At 30.7% G+C, this 20562-nt stretch overlaps 1 protein-coding gene across 1 annotated transcript; it reads left to right on the forward strand.

Annotated features, from left to right (window-relative positions):
- Positions 1-2807: 2807 nt before the first annotated feature.
- Positions 2808-20420, forward strand: LOC115879190 (trypsin-7-like). The gene is made up of 6 exons (XM_030895882.1): positions 2808-3335; positions 10849-11042; positions 16963-17121; positions 17641-17879; positions 19915-19969; positions 20267-20420. Exons 1-6 carry the CDS (start codon positions 3139-3141, stop codon positions 20380-20382), a joined length of 960 nt encoding a protein of 319 aa, XP_030751742.1. The 5' UTR covers positions 2808-3138; the 3' UTR covers positions 20383-20420.
- The last annotated feature ends 142 nt before the right edge of the window (positions 20421-20562 follow it).

Here is a 20562-nt window from a genome sequence, read left to right on the forward strand (position 1 = left end):
GGTCGTTATTTCCAAGCCAACTGGACGCCGCGCCATTTTTTTTCGATCATTCGGTATTTTTCCAAGGTTTCTTTATTAAAAATTTGTATTTTTAGCACAGTCATTGCACACTAGATTGAAATTTAAAATAGGATTATTTTTTAAAGTGATATGTCAAAAGCTGACATACCTATGATATAGCCACTAGGTGGTAGTGCAATTAATTTTTAGGTTAAGAAGTTGCTACTAGTCATTGCCAGATGGCGTTAAATCAGAATTTTTTTGTAGTTTCCATAGTTTCCAAAGGCCATTGTCATATTATTGTCAAATTCTCAAAAAAATATTGTCGTTGTCATAGCGCCAATCAAAGAATATATGGCGCCAATCATAATATTATCAAATAAATGATTATCAAAAGGTTTTTCAAACATATGTTTCAAACTATAATAATTTCATAGAATAATTTGTTATATGTGTTTTAATTAGACAATTCCTTTTGTTTGTGGTCTTAAAAATATAATGTAAGTCTTTTATTTTTGTCATCATTTAAGTACCTATTTATATTTACTCCATTTACAAAACTTTGGGCGTATTACGTTGGTCTTGTTTTATTATAATAAACGATGTTTAAATATTTGACTTATAAATAAAAACTTTAAATAATAAATAATATTTCACATGTTTGGCTTTAATTTTATTTAATAATTGTATAAATTATACTGTTAAATCTTATCTTTTACACATCACAACGATACTTGTTATTAGTATTGTTGAATTTGTGTAAAAAATAAGATTTAATAATCAAATTTAATTATATATTTTAGAGTAAAATTCAATAAATACGCTCATTTAAAAAGCTCGCGCTTCGATCCATTTAAAACAAGCCCTACTCAATAGATGGCGCCACTTTATATCCTATTATAGGACCATTTTTCAGTATGGCAGAGTCCATTCTTTTTCTAGCTAGGTACCTATATTCTTTGGTTTTGAGTAAATACTTTTTAATTCTCTTTCATGTCGATTGCTGATTGAATTGGAGCCAGAAATGGCTCGAAACGAAATAAGTAAATTACGAACATATATTCAGGCTGAGGCGACAAACGCCATATCCAAACTACTTCCATTTAAATCCCGAATAACTTATGAAAAAAAATACAAAAATTCTCAAAAATGGAAGCAATTAAAAAACGTGCGAGAAGCAATAGTTTTTAACCTATCCTCGCTGTCAAAGCATCATTTAATCTACCCTTGCGGTTAAAGTACTGTTTTATCTACTATTTTTGATAGATATAGTCTGTAAAACGAATAACTTTGAATTTGACAGTTCCCGCGGGCTTTTCTAGTGTTAATTTTATTAGGTTATCAACTTGCGGCCATGCTGACGCAATGCCGTCTCTAATAGAATAGCCTCAGAGCGAGATTTATGACGTCACGCTAGTTAGATACTACGGATTAATAAGTATGTTGTAGAATACATGGAAAACATAATTATTCCTCGTATTTTTGTTTGTATTTTAAAATGAAATATATATATATATATATATATATATATATATATATATATATATATATATATATATATATATATATATATATATATATATATATATACCTATTTATAGTAATAAATACTTTGGCAGATAAACTATAAACCATACAAATGCAGCAAATGTTTTACAATATGGCTGAAATCGTACTCCATAGTCAATGTAGATAGTTTTTGTGTTAAGAATAATAATTTAAAAAAAATATGTGGTCATCTTTTGACAAGTTTATATTAGTTTATTAATTGCAGTAAACATTATAATATATAAATAAATTTTGTGATTGCAAACAATAATACACTATTAGTAGATATTGAATGTTTTTTGTTAAATTAGATCTATTTTCAAACCCCAAAATTTAAAATATATTTTACATTTTACCCATTATCTTATGCACCAACTATTCATTATTTGTATATTGTAAAACATTTGCTGCATTTGTATGGTTCATAGTTTATTTGCCAAAGTATTTATTACTATAAATAGGTATATATTATATTGTATTTATTAACTGTATATTATGTATATTTCATGTAAACTATATCATTTTTAAAATACAAACCAAAAATACGAGGAATAACTACGTTTTCCATGTATTCTACAACATATTTATTAATCCGTAGTATCTGACTAGCGTGACGTCATAAATCTCGCTCCCTGGCTGTTCTATTAGAGACGGCATTGGTCTAATATTTAGAAATGTCAAAAGCTGATGACATTTTACTTTTGTCAATTAAGAGGAAGAACTGTCACTTGTTTTATTATTTTCCTTTTCTATTTCACGAAAGTAAAAAGAGTTACTTATCTGATTCGTTCAGGCACTCAATTTAAAGAAATATCAGTAACTTTTTTGACAGAGGGATTTTATATTTGCCATGTTGGTAAAAAATAACGGTCAAAATTCAAAGTTATTCATTTTATAGACTATATAAGGCAATTTTAACAGTTGCTATGGAAAAAAGTAAAAAAATACCTAGTGTGCCATTTAAAAATCAAAAGTTGTAATCATTTCCGGTGAAACAGGAAGTGACCAAAAATAATTGAATTCGTCAATCGAATCTAATTTATGCCAAACACTAATATACCAAACCTCGTTTTTTAATCTGAAAAAATAGAAAAGTTATAGGGATGATCCACTTTCGAGACGCACCCGGTATACCTTAATCTTAATGCTTACACGAGACCATTAAAAAAAGTACCTTTGGGGCTTTAAAAAACGAAAAAAAAAAGACAGAGCCAAGATTCGTTTTCAAGAAATGGCCATTAAGTCTACCGAGCGCGAAATCCCACAACGTAATATCTGACTAATGACTATAATCTAATCCCGTTTTAATATCAGCAGCCGGTTTTGACGAAGAACTAAAAAAAAGCATATATATTATCCATCGGACGTTCTTAAATATGGTATGGTACACCTCATAACCCACTTTGTCTATTTACTTTTGCTGAAGAAACTGATGCGAACCAACTAACTGTTAGTTCCGCACTGTACATCACTCGAAGAACCGCATAGTCTCAAACACTCGATAGATTTCCGTTAAAACCAACTAAATTCATACTTTTTTAATAAAAAATACATTATTATTAATCAGTGATGTGAAAAGTTTTGTATAAAATGTTTAATCTTGTTAAATGTGCTGTGTTATTGTTACTTTGGTGTTTTGTGGTCGCGTTTTGTGAAGAAACTATTAATGCCAAAGATACATCTAGACAAAATAATATCATTAAAAATGTTAAAAGAAAAAATAGTCTGTATAAGACGTACGGGAATCTTATAGTTGCTAATGATGTTAAGGATAATAAGATACTCAGGTAAGAACTTATTTTTAAGATTTTTGAAATAATCCATATACATATACAGGGTGTTTCAAAACAAATGCGAAAAACTTCAGGGGGTGATTCCTTGTTCAAAATAAAGGGTAGTTTGCTTCATAAACGTTGGGTCAAAAGTCAACCATTAGGGAGATATTGCGGTACAAAGATGGCGGAAAAATAATGTTTTTATTTTTTATCTTGAAAACGAAAAGAGATAGACTAATAAAATTTTATGGAAGCATTACTGTTATGAAAACACACTTTCTGGTAATTTTTTCACTTTTTTAAAATGAGTGGCAGGGGTTGAAATAAACTACCCCTATCATTCTTGTTAACGAAATTTAAAGAAAAATCTTATCAAATACATGCAAAAAAATTAATTTGGATAGTTTAGTTTGTTTAGAAACTTTTTTATCTCTTGTATTTTTTTGATAAAACTCACCAATTTGAAATTAAAATATAAAATGTAAAGCATTACATGTCAGGACAAAAAACATTTTCTGATAAAGAATCTAGTGGGCTGCTGTAATTTTTTTAGGAAAAAATCTAGTCGGCCGCTGTTACTTTTTAGGATGTTCCTAATATTATTTTATTTGACATTACTCTACTGCAATACCTTATTATCTAGATGATTATTATTATCGTTATTATCACTAGATTCTTAATCTAAAAAATGTTTTTTGTCCTGACATGTAATGCTTTACATTTTATTTTTAATTTCCAATCGGTGAGTTTTATCAAAAAAACACAAGAGGTAAAAAAGTTTCTAAACAAACTAACTATCCAAATTAAAGCATTTGCATGTGTTTGATAAGATTTTTCTTTAAATTTCGTTAACAAGAATGATAGGGGTAGTTTATTTCAACCCCTTCCACTCATTTTAAAAAAAGTAAAAAACATACCTGAAAGTGTGTTTTCATAACAGTATGGTTGTCCATAAAATTTCATTAGTCTATCTCTTTTCGTTTTCAAGATAAAAAATAAAAACATTATTTTTCCGCCATCTTTGTACCGCGATATCTCCCTAATGGTCGACTTTTGACCCAACGTTTATAAAGCAAACTACCCTTTATTTTGAACAAGGAATCACCCCCTAAAGTTTTTCGCATTTGTTTTGAAACACCCTGTATAAAAGCTCAAAAGGTTTTTTTGTTACATCCATCCCGCCGAAACCGCTTCACCAATCTTGATGATTCTTTTTTTAAATGAAAGGCTTTAGATACATAAATATTAGCAGTGAATTAGCTACACAAAGCAATTTTAGGAAATTCATCCTTTTAGAGAGTAATATTATTATGTCAGAACAATTTGTTGTATGAAAATTCCATACTATCTGGTCTAGAAGAATGAAATCCTACAAAAAGAATTAGAAGAGGTTTTTGAAATTCATCAACCAAATGAGTAAAGTTACACACAGTTACACATAAAAATTGGCACAAAGTATTATTTAAAAAACATGAGTTAATTATTTGGATAAAGAGAATTTATGAAATTTATACCCTTAAGAAGTAGAATAGAGAATGAAAGTTTGGCTGTACGAAAATGCATTACTATAATAGCTGGCAGTATAAAAAAAATCAAGGGAGTACCTATATCAAGAAAAGCGACAATTTAAAATTTCAAAATATTCAATTAAAAACTTCATTTGTTAAAACTATTTATTTTAGTAATACAGTTTATATGGGACAATAGGTAGGGTTCTATCTATAGAGGGTAAATAATCATTTCACTATTATTTTGGAGAGATTTTCTTTTTTCAGATTTTGCAAAATTTCGACTTTGGTTCGATTTCTAATACACCCTATACAAAATTAAGAAATAAAATCCACCCTCTATTCAACCATACATAATTAGTTTCAGTCAATGGAAGTATTTAGAAAATTTTGAAAAAAAGTGTTAAAAAGCAAGATTTCAAAATCATTTTGGTGCCAAAATTGAACTTCTTTTAAATACTTTGATTTCGATAACTTCTAGAATTATTAAGATTATTTATTTCAGACTGGTCTAATCAAAAGTTTTATTTTTGGTATACAAAGTGTGTCATAAAATCATATACACGCGATAAAAAAATAAAAAACTTTTTTTTTTAAATACATAATATGTAAAAATGTGTAATAAGTCATAAATAACGAAATCAATATTTTAAAAGGTATATACAGGGCGAGTCTTAAATAAGCGCAATTATTTTTAGCGATAGTATATTTTGACCCCAGAAACACGATTATGGTTTTTTCGCGACATTTTTTTTTTAATTTGGAATTTTTTGAAAAACCTTTTGATTTTTTTTAGTTTTTAGTTAAAAACCATAATTATGGCAACATAGGTAGTAGATTAAATTTACCAGACAGAAAAACCCGAAAAGCTAGTAGTTCTCAAAATTTAAGCAAATAATATTTTTTTTTGAAGTTTTTAAAATAAAATAATTGGGTTATTTTGGAACTCATGATTCAGATATTTGAAAAACGGTAAAGAAAAAATATGTTTTTTATATCGAGATCTACCAGCCCTGAAAATATTTGCACTTATTCAAGACACGCTCTGTATAAAACCCAGAAAATCGACAATTGCTAACTTTCATATGAAATACGATTAGCTCTAAAACTCTTAAAAACATAGTTTAAATAATGCATTTGTAAGGCTCACTAGCTCTATCTAAAAAGAAGTAAACAATCATATAAATCAATGCATGAACGATTCGACGTGTAACGCGAACTGTGCGCGAACCTAGTCGCGGGAAAAAGCTAGTTTTTCTTAATAGTCTAAGAAAATAGGCCTTCAAATACGAAGTTTTGGTAAAAACTTGAATTTTTGATATGAGTTACTTTGAAACGTCTTGTGAAAAACGAATTGTGCATTTTTTTTTAATTCAGAGGGGTGAAATAATTAAACAAAATTATTTTTTCGAAATTTCGGAGAAACAGTAAAAACAAGAAAAAAAAGTTCAAATAAAAGACGAGGGGCGTCAAATTTTACATAGAAATTATTTCTATACTTTTTTTGCTCAGATCAAAATTAACCGAGATATGGTGGCTAGAAGCTAGGGAATAAAATAGTAGAAATTTGCTGAAAAATTCATAACATTTAACATTTTTATTCAATTTGCTTATATAAACTTTGCTTTGCTTATATAAAATTTGCTTAAATAAACGATACACTGACAAGAGAGATGAAAAAAGTAGGAAAAGAAGTCGCACAAAATGACAAAAAGAAAGAAATTAATAAAATATTAAGAAGAAGAAGAAAGAAATTAATAAATTAGATTACATCTCAGAAGATAAAAAATCTCATGGGTAAAAGGCGTAACCTGAACAAAGAAGGAAAAAGGACATCGATGGAATACACAGAGATAAATAAAACCATAAGAAAAATGATAAAAGAAAATAAAAGGAAGAACCAAGAAATACAAATTGAGAGAGTAATAGAAAATAACAAAAGTATGAAATGTCTAAAACCATATAAAATCCATTCTGTGGCTCTCAATTTTTTTTTAAAATCCAATTTTTTTTAAAATTTAACTTGCATAACTCGGATATTTTGGACTTATTTGAAAAACAGTAAAGCGAAAATATGATTCTTTTATGATTTTCAAGATCTACCGGTCTTGAAAATATTTGTACTTAATAAAGACTCACCCTGTATAGCCAATTAAAAGTGGAACAAATTCAAATGCTGAAACACTGTACAGGGTGTCCCAAAATTTTGGTCTCATCATCGGAAACTAGAAGACACATGAAGTCGGTTAAATAGCAGTAAAGAAGTAAAAAATCGAGCAATTTAAAAGTTTAAAGATTTCAAATATTTCCGAAGATTTTTGAAAAAATCGAACATTCGTAATTTAGCATTTTATTTTTTATAACTTTAGAGAGGATATAACAAAACAAGTTTCACATTTTCATTGTTACTTGTTTTGTTCTACAAGATGGTGATTGAAAATCTTATAACACCATCTTGAAGAACAAAAAAATTAGCAATAAAAATGTGAAGTTTTTTTGGCATATTTATTAAAATAAAGTAAAAAAAACAAACAAAAAAGCGGTCGCATCGCGCAACATTGCCTACATTTTAACAGACAATCTATTCTAGTTTATTAGATCCCAATGATCGATACACTGTGTACAGGGTGAGTCAACGATAGAGTAAAGTCCATTATCTCATTTGTTTCGAGGTTTACAAAAAAATATTAAATATAAAAGTTATAGAGATGGTTAAGATACATATTTTAAAATTATTATACAGTATACAGGGCGCTTCAAAAAAGTGTGGCGAATATAACATATGTTTTTTTAAATGCAACACCCTATTTTTTATTTTATTTTTAGATTCTGCGTAAAATTCCATTACTTTTTTATATATAATGTTATATACCTAAAATTAATAGTTTTTGTTATATTTAAATTTGTTTAAACAAATGTTAGATTGCAGTGGGTAAAAAAATTGTCAATGATGGCATTGATTCTGAAGTTGGACAACTAAAATTTGGTAGGAGAATTTTATAGAGATATAGAAAAAGACCTATGTAAAGATATTTTAGTTAGATGTTACAGGATGTTCAAAATATATTTAGGAATTTCAACTAATTAAAATTAAGGAATTTCAATTTTTTAAATGGTACACACTATATATTATCATTTCTGATAGATTTTACCAAACTCTTCAACTTTTGTTAAGAATGTCATATACCTATTTTTATTAGTTTGCGATTAATTCCAATTTTTTCTATTTTTACCCATATTTTTAAAACAATTGCGCTATAACATCATAGTTGCCATGACAAAAAGTAATAATTATGACAATTTCATGTCTGTTAAGCAAATTAAGAACAAAATTTGAATTTTAGTTTAGTTTGTTGTAATAAGTATAAATGGTAGAGATAACAGATTTTCTTGAAATGAATTAGTCAATGTGATTGATATACACGGACAAGCTTAGAAAACCACATTTTTTGGTTCAGTACTATATATTATATAGTACTTTGCTAACTACTATAAGGATAGATGTATATTATCTAGAAAACATTGTAATGGGACGGTTTCGCGGCAGTAGTAATATTGGCTTTACCAAATGAATTATAAACCAGAATTACTACGAGAAAAAAACTATACTGTATGTTGAAGAAAATTCATACATCAGTAGTCTTTAGCAATTAGGTAATCTAATATTACCCTAATCTGTGGCTATTCGCCCCGACAAAAAATCCCAAGTGTCATCTTTCATAATATAGAAATACACCAAGAAATTCAGTACTGCGATTTTGTTTATTTGAGTAAAGTTAATTAATTTTAACTAATACCAGCAATTGTAACTAATTATGAAGCTACTTGTTAAAGGTAAGTAATAAATAGTTTTGTTTTGTCATGGCAACTATGATTTTATAGGGTAATTGTATTAAAAATATATGAGTAAAAATAGAAAAAAATGGGAATAAATTGCAAACTATTAAAAATAGGGATATGACATACTTAATAAAAGTTGAAGAATTTTGTCAAATCTATCAGAAAAAATGATAATATATAGGGTGTCCCATTGAAAAAATTTGAGATTTTTTAATTTTAAGTAGTTGAAATTCATAAATATATTTTGAACACCCTGTATTATTTAACTAAAATATCTTTACATATATCTTTTTTTCCATCTCTATAAAACTCTCCTACCAAATTTTGGTACGCCAACTTCAGAAACAATGGCACCACTGACAATTTTTTACCACACTGCAATTTAACATTTGTTTAAATAAATTGAAATATTACAAAAACTAATAATTTTAGGTATATAATATTATATATAAAAAAGTTATGGAATTTTACGCAGAATCTAAAAATAAAATAAAAAATAGGGTGTTGCATTTAAAAAAACATATGTTATAGCCGCCACACTTTTTTGAAGCACCTTGTATACTCTATAATAATTTTAAAATGTGTACCTTAACCATCCCTATAACTTTTATATTATTTTTTTTTTGTAAACCTTGAAACAAATGAGATAATAGACTTTACTCTATCGTTAACTCACCCTATACAGTGTGTAGACACAATTTCATTGAATTGCATTTTTTTTACTAATAAAACTCGAACCTTGTCTTTTTCACGAACCTGAGCTATTTTTTAAATCCAAAGATGCCGCAAACATAAAAACTGTCTTGGTTTTCTTAGTTTCCATATTACAGGGTGAATGAATATCGGGATAATCAGAAATGCAACGAAATATAGGGGTAACTGAAAATGTTTCTCCCCCAATATGAGATACATCTTGTATCTGTTTTCTGACTACACGTCGAAAATGTTAAATCGGCTTCCTATACCGGGTGTATCTCAAAAGTGGCTCAGCACTATAACTTTTTATTTTTTTCAGATAAAAAACGAGACTTGGTGTGTTAGTATATGACATAAATTAGGATTGATTGATGTATTCAATTATCTTTGGTCACTTCCTGTTTCAACACCCTCGTCGGTATTTTTTGCCTCATTCGATAGAAAATGACACTCTGAATAGAATGGGGAACATCATATGTCAACTTTTGACATTTTTGCATATGGTTTATTTGAAATTGTATCATGCGGCTCATAACGACAATTTGACTCGAAATACCAAGTGTGTGGTATCAAATTATTCGTAAAAAATGGTTTTTCCAAATACATATGCTAATGAACCAACCTTCCATTTCAAAAAAAAATTGAGATATGATTAAAAATACGATTGGGGCTTCTTTTAACCGACCAGAACAAGACACGAAAGACATTAGATGATCAAATCTATTTTTCCAAGGCTCCTTGATTAAAAGTTAGTGTTTGTAACACAGATGTCACTCTAGATTGAAATTTAAAAGACGATTTTTTCAAAGCGAAAATGTCAAAAGTTGACATATGATATATCATTCTATTCAGAGTGTCATTTTTTTGGGGTCGCACCACTTTGTGCTATTGTATCGGTTTTTTAATCGCGGTGCCCTTTAGACACACATTTATTAACACTAATATTATTCTGTTAAACTTAATGGGGTCTAATAAAGAAATTTGAATTTGAATTTGAATTTGAATTTTCTATCGAAAAAAGTAAAAAAAAATACCGAGGGTGCCATTTAAAAATAAAAAGCTGTAGTCATTTCCGGTGAAACAGGAAGTGACCAAAAACAATTGAATAAGTCAATCAATCCTAATTTTTGTAAAAATAAAAAAGTTATAAGGGTGAGCCAATTTTGGGACGCACCCGGTATATAGATCGTTTTAGATAGAATCTAGTGGTTTATTATTTTTATTTTCATTTGTTTTTACAGAATCCAGTGGTGTGGATATATATTTTTACTATTTCCATCATATACCAACCCTAAAAATAATTGAACTTGTTAGACTACTAAATTAGACTTACCCATTGTATCTACAAATGTTTTAGAAGTGCCTCTACGTTTTCCTATTTCTCGGTATAATAAATCCTAGTAAATCTTTTAACATTTTTCCAAAACTAATTTGGGTACTAATCAGGCTTGGAATTATTATTTTTTCTGTGTTTCTTCTAGTTTCAAGCCAGGTGACATAGTAATGGAGACACAAGTCATCAGCAGACCGTTGAATTTGACCGATCCTACAGCAAATTCCAGCCACAAAAATATAATCGATTGGTTTTTGGGTGTAGTCGGCTTTAAACCTGAAGAAAACCAACCAGAAACGCCTCAGAAACCAGTTATTCCAAACTTATTTTGTCCAAAGTGCAGTGAGTATTGTTGAGCATATACCAATAACTGTGATATTTAACATTGTACTACCCAAGTAGCATTTTCACGACTTGCGACCACATGTTTACTAAACACAACGTTGGATTAGTTACAAAAAATAGTTAGCTCCCTACCTTTGGTATTAAAATAAATTTAAACGTTTTTATAACGTTGTGCCGACGTTGGACTAGTACTACAGCAAAGTAGAAGCTTCTGCGACGTCGAATAAACGTTGTCTTGTAACCTTTTTTGCTTAAAGTGATCTTTAGGTGATCCGGACAACGTAGTTACAACGTTGGACAATATAGAGTTTTCCTGGACGTCAGTTTACAGGACCTATTCCAACGTTATGCAAACGTCGTCTGGTTTACTAATTCCAAAACGTTGTTTAGATTTCCTTATTCTTACGTTGGTAGGACGTCGAGTCACTACCTTTTTGCAACTGTATTGAACCATAACCTTAAATCTTAAATTTTCACTTCATTGTTCTGTTCAGTCAGACAGTTCAGTGCTGTTTTGTTTTAATAAAAAAAAACTTAATTAAAATGGGACATAAGAAAGGTACATATAAAACTAAATTTAAATATACATCGACATATATTACCGATAGTATATCCACTCCCTCGTTTATTTAGATTATAGAGGGCGGCACAAGCTAGACTCTAGGATGACTAAATTAGGCAATTTTGCGACTAGTATACTACCTGTTAAGGGCCGAACTGCGACTTTATTAGTCCAGTATGCGACTACTTGAACTACTCCATCTTAATCTCCAAAACAACAAAGCGAAAGCCGCCATGTTGTTAAATAAGAAAATGTTTCGTTCCTAAAATAGCAATTCCTGCTTTTTTGAATACATTAACTTGAAATATTTGACCCTAAAAACACGCGGAAACAATTTTTTCGACTGCGAATAAATTATCTCCTCTATTTTACTAAAAAAAAAAATTCAAGAAAATTTTAAAACTTCTTTAATTTTAAGGCCCATTAGTATTTTTCAAAGTAGAAACAATACATTTATCAATAAAGTTGTTTGCGTTTAACTTTTTTGCCTTGGGTAACGAGTTACAGAGTCGGTTAAGGTGTTTCAATAATTATGATCTTCAAACATCCTCCACACTTAAATACTTTTGTTTTGTTTTCCTTCACTGTCATCTGACATATGTCTCTAACTAATCATCATAAAATATTTTTACTATAATTATCCCAAGTTAGGATAAAACGCGACTTAGACGCCATATTAGTTTTGTATTTCTGTAAATTAGATTTTTAAACAACGTTGCAGTTGTGTTTCAAATTAGGCTTCTAGCCAACGTCGGTATCCAACGTCGTTTCGACCCAAAAATTATTCTCCAAACTAGTGCAGACTTTAAACCTGAAGAAAACCAACCAGAAACGCCTCAGAAACCAGTAATTCCAAACTTATTTTGTCCAAAGTGCAGTGAGTATTGTTGAGCATATACCAATAACTGGGGTGATATTTAACATTGTACTACAGATTTAACAATACGTAATAAAACTTAAGAGCATTAGCGTAACTAGCAATTTATCCTGGGGTGGGCCGAAAAAAATGAAAAATAATTTAAAAAAACACATTTCTTGAATAAAAAGTTTACATGAATTTCTCTATCAATAAATGTCATAGACTTGGTTATCAAACCGTGTTCCCGTAGATTACTTAAATACCTACAAATTTTCTAAAAAAATATAAATTAACACATTTTTTGAACACAACAAAATAATATTAACTAAACAAAACTAGAAAACGTCATTTTTAATGCATCACAAGCAAATAAAAATTAATACGTATAGCCGAGAGTCATAATTCAGGATTTCTCTGGGGGGTGCACAGCAGAACCTGGGGGGGGGCACCCCCGGGCACCCCTTTAGTTACGCCAATGCTTAAGAGTCTATTAAGCTGTACTTTCGGGTCGCAGGGAATATACAGGGTGGTCCGAACTGTATTCCGGAAACTTCGGCAGCATATTTTACAGATAAAAATAAGTAAAAAAGATCCTATAAATGTATGTCCTAAAATGGCTTAGTTTCGGAGATACCGGGTGTAGAAGTTTCATTTTTATTTCGATTTTGTCCAAATAATTTCTGAAGTAACGTCAATATTTGGATCAAAATTGGTGTCTAGGAGTTTTTTTGACATGACAAATTTGATTTTGATGTCAATATGACTCCTACTAGTAAAGGGCGCCACCTATATGTGTTTTAACTGGTTTAAAGCGTAATAACTTTTTGTCCGTACCCGTATAAAACTACCAAGAGAAAAAATATACATCTCTGTGACTTTTTACGTAAAAAATATCTCTTTGTAAAAATCGCTACGAGCAACCGTTCTTAAGATATTTAGAATGGAAATAGTCAATACATGGCATTATTGACGAAAAATAAAAGCACGTTGAGTAGATAGTTATTTCTACTGAAATAATACTATATAACTGAAAATATAACTGAAATAATAAATTTGGGAAATTTTTATTTTTTTAAATTAATCATAAATTTTTCTGCAAAAAATGATGATAAAACAGTTTCTGTTGAACTTTTGGCACAAAAATATTTGAAATTTATGATTTCAGTCTAATAACTATTTAGTCAACATGTTTAATGTATGTCAATGATGATAGGTATTGATAATTACGATTCCAAATATCTCGAAAACTATTACTCATAGCGATTTTTACCAGAAGACCTTTTTCACGTAAAAAACGTCGTAAATGTATATTTTTTTACTCAGTAGTTTTATACAGGTACGGACGAAAAGTTATTACTCTTCAAACCAGTTAAAAAATATGTAGGTGGCGCCCTCTACTAGTAGTAGTCGTAGTCATATTGACATCAAAATCAAATTTCTCATGCCAAAAAACTCCCAGATACCAATTTTCATCTAAATATTGACGTTACTTAAGAAATTATTTGAAAAAAATCGAAATAAAAATGAAACTTCTAAACCCTGTATGTCCTAAACTAAGCGTTTTAGGACATACATTTATACGAACTTTTTTACTTAATTTTATCTCCAGAATATGCTGCCGAAGTTTTCCGGAATACAGTTCGGACCACCCTGTATATTATATTTCAGGAATCTGCCTAAGGCTTAGCCCGATCCTGTTGTGTTAAGCCACACCAAAAATTCCGTGCTTTAATTAAGGCTTCATTAAGATTTGCAGAGCTTCAGCATTTGCCATAAAATAGCGAGCAATTTGTTACAAAACCATATAAATTATATATTACTGTAATTATAAAACTTCAATCTATTTCCGTACAGTAACGGAATTTTAAATGATGTCTTTATTTTCGAGAAGATTTAGTCCAAACATAAGGAATATTTTGTTCATATTTGACCATCAAAAAATCTTAAAAAGAAAGAAGTTACGGATATAGTATAATCCTTTATCATTAATTTCTTTCTTCATTTGTATAAAAATACCTAGACAGTTTTACATAAAACATTAAATAAACGCCGAACACTTATTTTGCTACTTTTTCGGACTAATGATCAGCGGCGTGCGGTGACAATTATAGACGGGGAAGCGAATCGGTAAAAAACCCTAATTCGAGACATTACTTTTACATTTTCTTAAAAAACTTAACTTTGAAAATTTCGAGGCCAATTCCATTGTTCGATTAAAATTCTATCGAAAATTGTTAAACAAACAAAAACACATAAAGTTATAATAGTTAAAATACGATATTTTAAATTAATTTTCCGAAGCACTTGACGCGAGATAGGCACCTATTTGTATTTGAGGTCTATTCGTCTATCAGCCATTGCAAATTTGTCTATAACATCATCATAGAATTTTGGATTTAATTTATTATAATATTACCTATAAAATCACAAGCGAACGATAAATTAAAAGTCGAGGAAGGCGGCCGAAAGATCGCTGCCGTGGCTAGCAACTGTGCGCGATTTTCCGGCTTAAATTTGTCGTTTGCGTTCGAGGTCAATAACACCTACATGAAGGAGGGGTAGGCGACCGGCGCACAGTGTTCAAAATTTGCAAAAAATCGATCGAAATTGAAAATTTTTAGTTTATTCGAGAATCGTCAAATTTATGTATATGTTTCTTTACGTCATTTTACAACTTTTAACCAAGCATTACTTTAATGGCTTTATCATGACTGCAGATCTTTATGAGCAAAAGCTAAAAAAATAATAATAATTTTATACACCATATTTTGGCAATAAAATGTACTCTTTTGCTTCGGCGTTAGCCGCTCCAGGTCGAATTTTTCATGGAAATGTAATTGTATCAGGGAAAAGTACATATTTTCAGGACTTAAATAACCTAAATACTATAATGAAGGTCGCTTTTCCTTTCAGGTATAATTTGCTGCCTATAACCCAATAGAGTTTTTGAAGAAATGTCATTTTATTGGCCTTTTATGTTTATTGCTAGTCCTTGCTCATCAATAAATTATACATTAAATAAAAGTCTATAATCTAAGGAATTTAGGAACATTTTGTTTTACCTGCGCAAAGGTGCGCATCAGGCTGCAATATGGATTCATTTGCGCTGAGTTCCAAACATGTTTACACGCGGCCGGGCGGCCAGTATTTAGTTTTTTATTATATGGTGTTCAGTGTAGTCATAAGTTTAGTTTGTGTTATTTTGCGGTGTTGTAAGTCAAGAAATGTATTGTTTTAAAGTGTGTGGGTTTATTTTTGGCATTTTTTTCATGATGGCAAATACAGGTCTGCATCTCCATGAGAAAATGATGGAAATACCTGGCCAAGATTTCTCTGTGAAGAAAATTCATGTTTTGGACTTTTTAAAAGATTATTTTGAAACAAACGGAGATGAAATTGCAACTAACGCTCTCAATAACTTCATGAGGCAATCGTTTTTCCGCGATATTTAACAAAATGAAAAGCTGCTGGCAGGAAAGACAGAAATTTATTGTTACAGGTTCATGTTATTTTTCCTATGAAGTATTTCGTTGTCAACAACTTGCTGGTTATTCTGCAACCTGGTTATTCTGCATCTACAAGTGGTGGTAAATATGCAAAATAATTATTTATCTATAGGGATAAATTCTAAAATTTTATATTATTACAGCAGGCCGTCGAAAACATTTATTTTGTACGTTAGTAAACGTAGAAAGATTGAAGAAATTCGACGGCAAAATACAGCAGCCGAGTTATTATTTGCTGCGTCCATGAAATTGTGTGAAGAGGGAAACGTCTCTGCTTCAAAATTGTTAACAGATGCAACTATGACCACGCCCACAAGAGCAACTAAAATTCTGGAATGTTGGTAAAAATCTTGTAATGTTCCTTTGTCTCGCCATTCTTTAGAAGAAGCGTTGTAACTAATTATTTCAAAAAATATGACAGTGGATCTATACAAAGATTTAAGACGCGGAACGAAGGAACATAGGTTTGGAACATAAATACTGGAAGTTAAACAGCAATTTTATCCAAGTGAAATTTTTGTGTCTGATATAAAATGTGAAGTTCCCTTGCAAAACTTTTATACTATTATAATTGGTATATGACTGCTATAGACTATTTGCAATAAAACATGTCAAAAATTAATGAAAAAGTCGTTTAAATTGGCGCAATAGGATTTACAGTTTGGACGTAATCAATTTTGATCAAGTTTTCATCAATTTTGAACACTGTGCGGCGGCGATTTCCAGGCGCGCATCCATGCAGTAAAAGGCAAATTAAATTTACTACGTTTATGTAAGATTTCAAATAAATAATTTTAACAAATTAAATTAATCTTTTGTTATAAAATAACAGTATTATTAACGTTTAACTATTTATTTTTTTATCTTTAAAAAGTTTAGGGAAACGGTGCTTCCCCCGCTTCCATGGACCGCACGCCGCTGCTAATGATGTTGGTGTCTGCTTCAGCTTAATTTGTCATTATATTATATACTTATTTTGTGAAATTCTAGGGTGCGGTGTAGCATTAAAACATAAAAGGATCGTCGGTGGAGTTGAAACACTAGTGAATGAGTATCCGTGGATGGTGGCCCTGCAATATAACAACAGATTTTACTGCGGAGCTTCCCTAATAAATAGCAAATATCTTCTCACAGCAGCACATTGCGTTAGTGGGTAAGTTTGCTTATTATTCATTTGCTGGAGTTCTTGAACCCAGGTACTAGGTTTCCAAGGCGTTGGTTCTTTTGTGAGAAACTTGGGTTCAATATATACCAGTGGCGGCTCGTGGTTATTATTCTAGGGAGGTTAGAATGGCTTTTCTTTCCACTAGTTTGTTGTACATTACTTTAGTTTTTGCTAAATTCATTTTAAAACCGACTTCATTGCTGGCTGTATTTATTTCGTTAATTTGTGTTTGTAGTTCTTCAGGACTATTGGCAATTATAACTATGTCATCAGAAAATCTTAGATGGTTAAGATATTCTCCATCTATTTTAATCCTTTGTTAGTTCAGTCCAGTTGACGGAAGATTTCTTCCAATGTTGCTGTAAACAGCTTTGGGGATATCGTGTCTCCCTGTCGTACTAATTTGCCAGTTGTGAACTCTGGGGTTATTTTTTATACATCATTACTATTGCTTTGGCTTCTTTGTATAATATTGACTCAGAATAACGACGTACAAATATAAGATTCTCTCTTAGACGATTTGAAAATTATTATTGCTAATGATAAATCACAAATTGATTTTCTAGGAGTTGCTGTTGGATGGGGTGCCACAGCTCAACATGGACACGTCTCTACGAAGTTGAGGGAAGTAAACGTACCAATTATCTCTAACATCGATTGCCGTAAAACCGGATATAGTAACAGAATAACGGACAACATGATATGCGCGGGATTCCCGCAGGGACAGAAAGATTCTTGTCAAGTAAATATTAGAAAAATATATTTAAGCTTTGATGTTGTTAGTATAAATACAATAGTATACTCTATAATATAGAGTGGACATTTATCTATAAAAAATACGATTGTCCGGTCTATAATATACATTACTATACAGGGTGTTTCAAAAAACATGTGCCATCTCTCGTGGGGAGATTCCTCACATAAAAATTAGATTTATTTTTCTTATTTTTCATATCAACATAGGTCCTATTCTACTTTGTTTTGTAAGTCTTAATAATCTTTCGATTTATTATAATTTTCTCTCAACTTTTATAGTGATTCGAATGAAATTTTGAGGGTATAATAAATTATTATAAGTGCTACATATTTCAATGCTAAAAAAGTGTGGATAAATTCATCAGGGACGTGCATATGGGTTATAACTGGAATATTTAAAAAAAAATATGTGCGCCACTGACTTTTTTTCTTCCGATATCAAAATCATGTAGGCCGTTTAATGCCAATTAAAAGTTATCTCTTGATATTTGCGTTTATCTCATCAAGGAGGCCGAAATCGACAAAATATCAAGAGACAACTTTTAATCGGCATTAAACTGCTTCTACTATTTCGCTAACCAGAGCAAAGTCAGTGGCGTACATGCTTTTTTTTAAATATGCCAGTGATAACCCACGATATACGTCTTTGATGAATATGTCGACACTTTTTTAGCTTTAAAATATGTCGCATTTATACTAACTTTTACCCTCAAAATTCTATTCGAAACGCTAAAATTACTTGGAAGAAATTTATAATAAATTGAAAAAATATTCCCCCCCCCCCTCTAGGTACTGCTGGGCACCCCCAGAGAAATCTTGAATTATGACTCTTGGCTACGTATTAATTTTTATTTGCTTGTGATGTACTAAAAATGACGTTTTCTAGTTTTGTTTAGTTAATATTATTTTGTTGAGTTCAAAAAATGTGTTAATTTTATGGGAGCACGGTTTGATAACCAAGTCTATGAAATTTACTGATAGAGAAATTCATGTAAACGTTTTATTCAAAAAACGTGTTTTTTAAATTATTATTCATTTTTTAAAAATCAAAAGACCTAGGCCCCCCCTGGCTTATCACCAGGCCCCCCCTAGAATGAATTGCTAGTTACGCTAATGCGTCTGGCTCTTTGATATATCTTTTACTATGCTCCCTGGAACAGCATGCGGCCCGTCTGGCTGCCGATACACGTTGCGTTCACTACTGCGCATCGGAAGAAGATCCTATATTTTTTATTAATTTAGTCCTATAAATTCTAGTATTGAATATAAACCGAGCATGTCTGCATAGCGCAGTGCGTAGAATTTCCGACCACGAACCGATGATTCAGAGTTCGAATCTGGGTCAGGTCAAAGACTTTTTATTTTATTTTCGTTTATATTCTGATAGTAAAGTATTAAATAACTCTGGTAATTAGAAAAAAAAAACAAATATTTAATATTTAATCAGAATATAAACGAAAATAAAATAAAAAAGTCTTTGCCCTGATCTGGATTCGAACTCTGAATCATTGGTTCGTGGTCTGAAATTCCTACGCACTGCGCTATGGAGACATGTTCGATTTATATTCAATACTAGAATTTAAAGGACTAATAAAAATATAGGATTTTCTTTCAATGCACAGCAGGGAACGCAACGTTTACCGGTAGCCAGACGGGCCGCATGCTGTTCTAGAAAGCATAGTATAAGATACATCAAAGATCTAGACGTCTTAAAATACATGTTATTCCGACGTTGCTAGCTCTCGTACTATTATGTCCTGAAACAATTCAGACTCGAAAAATCGCTAAAATTGTCGCTGGTGACCAGATGATGACTCATTGTTTGCCATCAAAAGAATGGTGTCTAAGGTCACAAATTCTGCTGCAGCTCGTATATGGGCGTTACATGTCCTTATATTCTTTATAGTCATTGGTGCAGACTGTTATACACTACCAGAGTATAGTAAATAGTACCCTATACTACTGATAGTAGATTATTCATTTTTGCTATTTATGTATCTCTTATATTTTCTACCTTTCAGGGAGACAGCGGTGGACCCTTACATGTAATTAACGGTAGCATTCACCAAATAGTTGGTAAGTTTACAAACTCTACTATGCCACCAAAAAAAGGCGGTGTAAGAGTTGGCCTGGAAATGACGATAAAGTAGAGTAGCTGCATCTAAAGAAAAAAACGGCATTAGACAGTGTCGTGCAACATAATTTCGAAATTATTAATTTACAGAGTTAACATAAAAGTATCTAAGATCACGCTGATGTATTAGCAAAACTTCCAGTCTCATTTGTGTTACAGATGACGCGGTAGCTTCTTCTATAGATGCGGCTACTCTACCGGATGAATATTGAATAAATACTAATTACCAACAATTTCAGGAATTGTTTCTTGGGGCGAAGGATGTGCACAACCTAATTACCCCGGAGTTTATACAAGAGTAAATAGGTTTATAACTTGGATCGAGTCAAATACTAGAGATGCTTGTTATTGTTAACAATAAAGGCTACCAATTTATGATAGAAGTTTCTTATCTAAAATAACCTTTATATATACCTGATCCTAAATTAAATCGTTATATATTTTATTAATATGAAAAAGATAAATATAACCTGACGTCATTATTAAACATAAAATTTTCAGAAGAAAAAGAACCCCTGGTGACGTAGCATCCAAG

The sequence above is a fragment of the Sitophilus oryzae genome, unplaced genomic scaffold (genome assembly GCF_002938485.1).
Source record: "Sitophilus oryzae breed Bouriz unplaced genomic scaffold, Soryzae_2.0 scaffold_1576_pilon_pilon, whole genome shotgun sequence".
In the NCBI taxonomy this organism is placed as follows: Eukaryota; Metazoa; Arthropoda; class Insecta; order Coleoptera; family Curculionidae; genus Sitophilus; species Sitophilus oryzae.

Bases quoted from the DNA above. Each gene is read 5' to 3' on its own strand.
- LOC115879190 (XM_030895882.1), top strand. From the start codon at position 3,139: ATGTTTAATCTTGTTAAATGTGCTGTGTTATTGTTACTTTGGTGTTTT. The intron at 17,122-17,640 runs GTGGGTAAGTTT...TACAAATATAAG, and splicing joins CACAGCAGCACATTGCGTTA to ATTCTCTCTTAGACGATTTG. The intron at 19,970-20,266 runs GTAAGTTTACAA...CAACAATTTCAG, and splicing joins TAGCATTCACCAAATAGTTG to GAATTGTTTCTTGGGGCGAA.